Raw genomic sequence first — 9,816 nt, forward strand, 5'->3', positions numbered from 1 at the left:
CTGTCCCTATGTCCCTTTGTATGCTTAAATCTTTAAAACTACGCAACGGATTTTGGTGCGTTTTTTTAATAGATAGAGTGATTCAAGAGGAAGTTTTATATGTATAATACATGCATAATATATCACCATTGCACCCATGCGAAGCTGGGGCGGGTCGTAAGTACAAACTAAAAACCACCCCGTTCCTATTCCTGCCCTTCGAGCCGGAGCCCCGGTAAACCCGCTAGGTAGTCCGCAGCTCCGGATCAGAAGTACCTACTGTATATTTCGAAAATATAGAAACGGGGCCAATGGAAATAAAGATCGTAAACCTTGGAAATGACTTGGCCTACTAAAAATCAAAATAATAAGCTTCTTAAACAGTAATGGCCAAATTACTTACTTATACACTTAAATAGATTTATGATAATATAATAAATGCGAAAGTTTATGTGTTTGTTTGTTACTCAATCACCTCAAAACAGCTGAAGGGATTGGTATGAAATTTGGAACAGGGATAGATTATTGCTATGTTTTTTTATATGGAAAGATGCGTGCTATGGATGGTTTTCCTACTATCGATACATCGCATACTCGAGCTGCGCATCTTCCTCGCACAGCTACATAGCTTAGTATAAGTGGAAACGGTCACATAGTTTCATAGCTTAGCTATAACATCTTCGTAGCATAGCTACATAGCACATCAAAACAATGTAACCAAGAATTGTATTGTGAATCTGATTGAAAAAGAGTAACCTATTGAGTTTCTTGCTCGTTCTTCTCCATAGGAATCTACACTTTGGAACGAGCAAATAGAGCAACTAGAGGACTGACCGACAGACAGACGTTATTAATATTATTATATTTGCTTTGACGTTCAAAAGTGGCTTCCTGGTCTATTTGAAATAAATAATTTTGACTTTGACTTTGACATCTCTGGTGGAAAATCAACACACAGCGTAGTTCGTGGGTTAAGAACTAGAGTAGCGTAAGGGCAAAAACTCAAAAAAAAATTTTTTTTCACTATTCGCTTTTTCAATCCCCATATTTGTATGTGCCGAAAAACTGGAACGATGTAGTGTGTAGATTGCTTAGTACAATAATAACGCATAAAAAGAAAAGAAGTTTGTTTATTGCTAAAAGGAAGTATTTCTACTTACAATAATCTTGACATTATTTTGTCAATAAAGTTATGAGCACAACGATTGTAACTCGACTTACGAGCGAATAGGACACCGAATTATGCCTACAATGTAATCGCTCAAATGGCGTATCTTGTCATACGTTATTAACGCAGAAAGTTTGATTTTGTAGCCTTGTCATTTTTCTCCGTGCCAAAAAAACGTAAGGGTGGGTTACGCTACTATTGCACTAAATAATTAAAGTAATGCAGTCCGTTATTATGACGTATGTCAACCAGTTTTAGAAAAATATATATTTTTAAATGAAACCGTTTTTTTATTGACCATGAATTTACAGTATTCTGTAGCCAATAAATAAAGCTTTATTTTAAGTAAAAAACAGATATACAGATACTATAGATTTTGCCATAAAAGACCTACAAGTTGACGGTAGGTAAATTTGAATTGTTTTTCGGCTCTCCTGAGAAGTTGTCATTTTGCCCTTACGCTACTCTAGTTCTTAACCCACGAGTTACAGCCTTGCTTTGAGTTGGTCACCGAATAAGTATTTTATTATGGTCATATAAAATAACTGTAGTTACAAAGGTATAAAGGACTCATACATACATACATACATAGGTAGGTATATATCTACTATACATAATGTATTTGTGTCAATGTGACTAACTATACAAAAATTGTGAAAGTTTTTTTTTGGAAATATTTTATAGAGGTTTTTACCGTAACCGCAAAATCTGATTATCTTTTTAAGGGGAAGAACAGACAAATATAAGTAAGTACCTACTATAAAATGGCTACAAGTCTTCGACAGAGACCGGGCGGCAACGCTCTCTGGTAAACCTGAACTTTTTATACTGCGATTTTCTACCCGCCTGCCCATCGTGGATAATAGCAAACTCTCTTATGTAGACAAGACCCACATAGCTCAGCTCTGGAGTACGGAGTTAAAACAAAAAAAATGTAGGCCCAAATTCCAGTCTACCAGAAATGGATTGTTGATGTAGATATTGACAGTGTCCATTCTCGTTATTTTTCTCATCAAACATTTTCACCTAATATTATAAATGCAACACTTTACGTGTTTGTGTGTATGTTTATTACTCAATCACGTCAAAACTACTGAAGGGATCGGAATGAAACTTAGAACAGGAGTAGATTATGATCTGCAATAACACATAGGCAACTTTGTATCCAACAGGAACGCGGTCAAACCTGCGGACAGAAGCTAGTTTTTAGATAAACTTAAATAATAGCAAAATAACTTGGGGACGTGGGTTCAATGGCTCGAAGGCCCTGTTTAGTATGCCAAGCGGGTATATATTGTAATTCTCGTACACATTGAATCCAAATAGATAGTATGTTATTTGATACCATCGCTGTTGGGTGCTATAATACATGTATTGGTCTGGAAGATTTCGAATTATTTCGCATGGCGGCGCCCGAGGATGAGAGTTCAGTGTTGCCATTTTGTGAAGGTCATGAGAATAGGGTAGATGGGTAGATGACTAATTTCTATTTTATTTTAATTTCCGTCTTGTTATTTATATATATTATTATTTTGCTTGCGGAATCTAATACTTTCAAAGATATATTTAATTGATTTGTAATGTCGCGTGACGTTATTTCTAGGTACATTTCAGACGTAGAAATTACGTGTTTACTTCTAAATTTTGGTTCATTTTATTTAAATATTGTTATCTTAAATGAGAAAAAACTAATTATTTTTTCATTACCTAACTGACGGACTAAATTGATTTTTAATTTTCATACATCGTCATTATTTCTATTGTACTTTTTTAGGATCAAAAATAACTAATGTATCTATGGTACCAGATAATATATAACATACTTAAGTTTTTATATAGCTGTAAGTCTTCCATATTGTAATAAATAAATAAATACTAGCTGACACCCGCGGCTAGCTCACATGGATTACGAACTTTGTGACTAATAAAAGTAGCTTTATTTATTTATTTATTTATTTATTTATACTTCATCACAAAAAAAAACAGTGAATGGCGGACTTAATGCCTTAAGGCATTCTCTAACAGTCAACCATAGGGTAGTGCAGAGAAATGAAGCGGATTGATGCGAAGCTAAAACACAGGTACAAAAGAATAAATATAAGAATACAATATACAATATATACAATACATATACATATATAATACATATTATATACATAGGTATACATACACATAATACAATATATATCTACTGCTAAACGACTACATATACTGCATAAATAATAAAATACACATAATGAAGAAATAAGTTTCCTCAATTGTTTTGCGACTGCCAATCCTTAAATATATTTACTATTTAATACATCAGCTACCTGTCAGTACCTATAATTCCTGTTGAAATCAGTCCAGCCATTTCAGAGATTAGCCGGACAAAAATTGTACATTAGAATTTTATGAATAAAACGCAAAATATTAAAACAGGGTGAAGCGAAATGTATTTTTACTTCAAAGTCAAAGTCAAAAGCATTTATTTCAACTAAACCATTAACAGGTACTTTTGGAACATCAACAAATAAATAGTCCTTGACGTATCCTTCCAAATTTTAGCTTCGAATGGAGAAGAACGAGCAAGAAACTCCATTCGTTACTCTTTCAATAAAATATATGAATTGAAACAAAAATCATAACGCTGCCATCTAGTGATACGATAATAAACTAATAAAACAACATGTGATGCAAAGTTCAGCTAACAGATGGCGCTGTTCATCGCTACAAATAAAATGTAGCTTTTCGAGAACCTGATTTATTAAAGTTTAAAATTAAAAAATAAAGTAAATTATAACTTCATTCTAATTTTAAGAATATCAATTTCTAATATTAATTGTTTTCTCATTAAAAACCGTTTTAATGAAAACTATGGCAACACCGTCGCGTCTTGTCAAAATGGTTGTTTATCATTGTATTGGAATCGGAAGCTTTACATTTTTGTGAGAAAAATAAACAAATTATCCAATGTTAAGTGGATTCAGTTGATAATTAAAGATGTGCGACGAAGGGGAAGACTACTGCCGGCTGTGCGCGGAGCCAACGACGAAGGAAACGCTAATATCACCGGACGGAGATGTGGGAAAAAATTCCAAAATAACCACTAAACTAGAATGGATAAACGTTGATATTTCTACCACAGATACTCTTCCTAGATGCATTTGTTTCTCATGCTTCGACCTTCTAGAACGTACCTGGTCGTTTCTACACAACGTAAGGATAGCACAAGCGAAATTAAACTCGATATTCCTAAAGAAAAGCGACAGCGAAAATTCCGATACCGATGTTAAAATCTCGGCAAATGATGATGGAAAACCGATTAATATTGATTGGGAAGACTTTGAGAACATGAAGACGGAGGTAAAACCCGAAATTGTTAATGAGACGCTACAAATAGTTACTGTAGACCCTAATACTTTGTTAGATTTAAATGCTGTTAAAATTGAGCAAGCTAGTGATGACGACGGGGGCCCAGCGTCTGATGGCTTCAATTCTACGGACAGTGACACTCCCCTCTACATGGCCGCTAAGAAAAAAAAGCTTAAAAAGAAGAAAAAACTTAAAAATGTAGAGTTAGCAATTGATCCCGATGACCCAAAAGGCACTATCCCGTTCCCAGCCATAAGTTGGGATGAATACATGTGCCGCTGTGCCGAATGTGATGCGCAATGCAAGAACATTATGTCCCTGCGCTTACATGCGTTACAAATTCACACTCGGTGCTGCATATTCAAATGTTCGGATTGCAGCAAAGTTATAAGCAACTACAAGTCTTTTGTAAACCATGTACGGTCACATAAGAAGCTCTTAAGATACTGCTGTGAGTTCTGCAATAAGCGGTTTGATACCGCATCAGGCTTGAAAAAGCATAGAAACACATTCCACTACAACGCATACAGAATTACCTGTCCGAATTGCGGATCAATGTTCGAAAACGAAGAACAGTTGCAGGACCATATGATATTATATACAAAGTCTTTCAGGCGTCGGACTGTAAAATGTGAAAAGATGGAGTACGAGTTAAAATGTGAGCATTGTCAAAAAGAATTCAAGTCACGTAGTAATTTGCAGCAGCATAAACTCGTTCACACGGAGCGCAGTAGAGATTTTTCATGTCATATTTGCGGTAAAATGTTCTTCACGAAAGGCACTTTGAGTACACATATGATGACTCATGATGATACGAAGCCGTTCAAGTGCAAATTCTGTCCGATGGCCTTCAGAGCACGAGGGAATCTCCAATCTCACATCAGCCTCCACTCCGGTGCTAAACCTTTTGTTTGTGAACAGTGCGGTAAAAGTTTCCGAGTGAAAAGACATTTGAAATCTCATTCTATAGTGCATACGGACTTAATGCCTTACGTATGTGAGTATTGTAATAAGACTTTTAGATTTAAAACCCGTTTAAACCTACATTTGAGACAGCATACCGGTGCGAAGCCGTATAAATGTGTTTATTGTCAACGGGACTTTACAAATGGGTCTAATTTTAAGAAACATATGAAACGGAGACATAATATTGATACTTCGGTGCGTAAACGGTATAATAATGTTGTAGAAAATGAAGCTAGTATGGATGGGAGCGAAGTGGAGACGAATCAAACATAGTAACTAATAATGTAGATATTGTTTGGTTGTTTTTTTAATTGTTTATTGTTATCTTCAAGCGTTTCTTTGATTTGTAATTGTGGGCTGAAATTAATAACTGATTCTAAATAATCTAGGTTTTTGATAGAAACGCAAGAATAGAAATAATCACAAAATAAAAAAAGTTAATTTAAGTTTTAACTGTTTCATTATTAAAAGGACTTGACATCCTTTTATTCTGAATAATATTTTGTAAAATTCTATTAAGCTTTGTTACTATGTATCACATCAACAGCCTATAAGTGACATAGTTCGGAGAAGGTTTGAGCATTAATCACAATGGTTGGTTGATTTTATTCACACTTGCTCAATGCGGGTTGGCGATTTCAAACTTACAATTAGAAACTATAAGCCCAGGTTTCCTCACGATGTTTTCCTTCACCGTTTGTCAGTGGTGTCTAAATAATCTTAGAAAGTAGTTACATATAATTTGGAAAAAGTAGATTTTATTCGATTGAAAGAATTACATTGACATTTGTTTCAATAAGTGCCCAGAATACAGTAAGGAAAAGCTTGAAGATACCAAATGTCTGATATTATTATGTAAACTAATCAGTGGAATTATGTACTAAAACTATAATAAAATACCTTCCACTGAATTGTGATTATATGAACACATTGGTAACTATGGACATGTAAACAGCAGCTCATGTAGTGCAGAGATTGTCCAGTCAACAAGCATGTAGCGTAGACTGTCCAGGCGACACACGTACTTAGGTATCGTCATGAGCTAATGTTCACATGTAAACAGCAGCTCATGTAGTGTTGAGTTTTTTAATAAATGTGTTCTTCCCAAATTGTATATACGTATTATAAATATAGTATTAAAGTTATTACTCTTCCCTATATACAGTACCTATGTTAATGAAATAAAGCAATATTTTATTATTTACTTTAATCTTTTATTTCTAGTACCTATACTTTCCAAATAGTCAAATTCAAATATCATATCAGCCACACTCTGCCTACCCCCTAACATAGTCCCCCGTCCCCCAATGATCCCCAACGACACGGTTTGAAGCAATCTGCATTCCTAGGTTGACTTGGTGGCTGGGCAGCTGGCTGCCGTGCAATGTGTATTCGGTTCGATTCCGACACGGAGCAACTCTTTGTATGTTTCACAAATTGTTGTTTCGGGTCTGAGTGTCATGTGTATGTGAACTTGTATGTTTGTAAATCCACCCACGATACAAGAGAAAATACTAGTGTGGGGCAACGTTTAAAAAAAATAGATAACTACCCTACAACCATTTCAAATTCCATTACATATGTAAGCATTTCCCTGGAGCTGCGGACTACCTAACGGGTTACCGGGGCTCCGGCTCGAAAAGCAGGAGTAGGAACGCGGTGGTTTTTAATTAGTAAGAGTCTGACACTCCCTCTCGCCTCGCCAGTGGTGGCAGAAGCCATAGGATGACCCCTCAAAAATAATGTAGGCATTTCGAAATGTTGATAATTCAATGAACTATAACCGCATCATAATCGGTTCAACCAATCGCGAACAAACAAACATACATACAAGTCAAACTGAAAACCGTTTTTTGAAGTCCAGTTGAAACGTAATTTTTATGATATTAAATATTGACTGTGTCTAACGTAAGCGTCCACAGGCCTGCATCGTACGCATTCGATATGCCGTCGTCATCAGTACGCATCGCATGTAGGCATTGCTGATGATGCGGTCCGTACGATGCGGATCAGTGGACGCAGTTGTATGAGTTTCTATACAAGACAAACTAAAATCTGTTGCGTGCGATGCGGGCCTGTGGACGCGTACTTTAAATGTGGTGCCCGCTTAATAACATTTTAATTTTAAAGCCACGACCTCCTACAGACTCCTACCGTTTCCATAGTAATTTCTCGCTCTGATTATACTAAACCAAAACTGCGACTACTGCTTAGTACCTTATGACAATAATGAGTAACACGACACTGATACGGTGGGTAGTCTCATTGTGAGGGCGGCGACAGATTGTTTTAGCTCTCGACTGGACTAAACCTTACGCCCAGAGGCGTAGCTAGCGCCGTAACTGCCGTCTCAATAGGAATGATGACGGTGTATGAAAATCAAAAATCTATTTACCGTTAGTTAGTTAATGAGAAAATATTAAACACGTATTTATTTTATTTTGTCATATAAGATATTTTAACAATACTTAGGTAAAGCTAATCAAAGTTTCGAAGTGAGAGCAAATACGTCATTTCTACGAATAAAATGTACCTAGAAGTGACGTTATGCGATATTTCAAATTGATTTATCTTCGAAAGTATTTGTATATACGTAAGAAAATAAAACAATCGTGGCTAATGTTTTACAATAATCTACAAGACGGATATTAAAGTAAAAATTTGTCATCTAGCCTATTATAGGTACGGGTGCACCCATCGAACGTGCGTGAGCATGAAACAAAATCTTCCCAATTTTTTATATCATTTCAGAAATTACAAAAGTCCAAATAATCAATCCCTTTTTTTGCGTAAAGCATGCGTTCAAAAGTTGGCAGCAACTTTAGAAAAATTAACGTTGTCGTAAGGGCCCCCAAACATGGGCTCGCTGTTATAGCATCGGTAAGTTCCCTCTTTGAGATTTGAGAGACCGGGTAAGAAAACTCATTGGATGTTTTTCTCCCGTCAAAAAAATACCTTTTATACGGGGCTCCGACAAGACACGCTACGCCACTGCTTACGCCTTTTAATTTCTTCAGAGGTCAACATGTAAGCCTTACATGTTGGTAACATGTTACATTGTAAGGTAACCATTGATACCATTAACTGTTATGTTATGAGTCCCATATATGAAAGGAATGAGCGTATTGCATTACATCGGGCATAATTTGAAGAAATCCTAATTGGAAGAAATTACCATTGTGTGATAAAACCGCCCATTATACGCATATTACTTATAATGTTTGTAGCCCAGGCTACTTAACCTTTTGAACGCCAGAGCAAAAACGCATGAACTTGCCCTCAACGCCAGGCCACAAATTCACCGCAAATACCTACGAAAAAAATAGGGATTCCAAAACTTCATCGATAATCAATTTTATTTTCATTTTCGTCAGGGTCACAAATACGTGACAAGCGAAAACTGTCCCTGAGCGCCAACGACACAAATATGTGACAAAAACACGAAATAAACTATTTAACCAGGTACCGAAATTTAAATGAAACTTAAATAATTAAGCAGTAGGTAACATAGCATAATTATTAAGAGAATGACATTATAAATCTATATACCTACCTACCAAAGTTGTGCCCTAAGTATATACCTAATTATTTAAACTCGTCATATTAAAATGAGTCGTCTTTATATGAGTACATATATAAACTTACATCATACCTACTTGTATCTATATCTATACAGTATATTTACCCTAGACTGTACTCGTACTTACTATTAAAACATCTGACATTAAATTAGAATTAACTTACTCGCCATTTTTGCAATTATAATGTAGGTACTCGATAAAATACTTTTTGCAACTTCCCCGCATTTAAAAACACGGCATGCGCTTACGACGTCACGAGTCCGACATCTATACATGTCAATGGCGCAGAAGGGATTGCATATCGGTAGTATGCTAGGGATGCGCATGATTGGCGAAAAGGGGATGTCGATAATATTGAAAATATAGTAAACTAGCGGACCCGACAGACGTTGTCCTGTCTACACGTCTTTAATTTGAACATTTGTCGGATCCAATGTAAAACATTCCAAAATCAACAACTACAAATAAATTAAAAATTAATTAAAAAAAACATTGTCCAGCGGACAAAATTGTGAATGTAAACCATTCTCAGATCCCCTTGAACACACACAAAAAAATCATCAAAATCAATCCAGTCGTTTAAGAGAAGTTCAGTGACATACACGTACAGAAGAATTATATATATAAAGATATGCTATTATACCCAAGAATTTTTCAGTTTAAAATATAGTATATTTACCTTTTTTCTCAGAGACTAAGGTTATATATATACTTTTTAATAGTTATTACAAAAAATAAGCGAGTCATTTAGCTGAAGTTTTAATATTA

General features: G+C 35.5%; 1 protein-coding gene across 1 annotated transcript; it reads left to right on the forward strand.

The window, feature by feature from the left end:
- Positions 1-4,017: 4,017 nt before the first annotated feature.
- On the forward strand, positions 4,018-6,013 carry LOC118280019 (zinc finger protein 493). Its single transcript, XM_035599891.2, has one exon. It carries the CDS (start codon positions 4,130-4,132, stop codon positions 5,738-5,740), a length of 1,611 nt encoding a protein of 536 aa, XP_035455784.2. The 5' UTR covers positions 4,018-4,129; the 3' UTR covers positions 5,741-6,013.
- Positions 6,014-9,816: the final 3,803 nt, after the last annotated feature.

The sequence above is a fragment of the Spodoptera frugiperda genome, chromosome 22 (genome assembly GCF_023101765.2).
Source record: "Spodoptera frugiperda isolate SF20-4 chromosome 22, AGI-APGP_CSIRO_Sfru_2.0, whole genome shotgun sequence".
NCBI classification, from domain to species: domain Eukaryota; kingdom Metazoa; phylum Arthropoda; class Insecta; order Lepidoptera; family Noctuidae; genus Spodoptera; species Spodoptera frugiperda.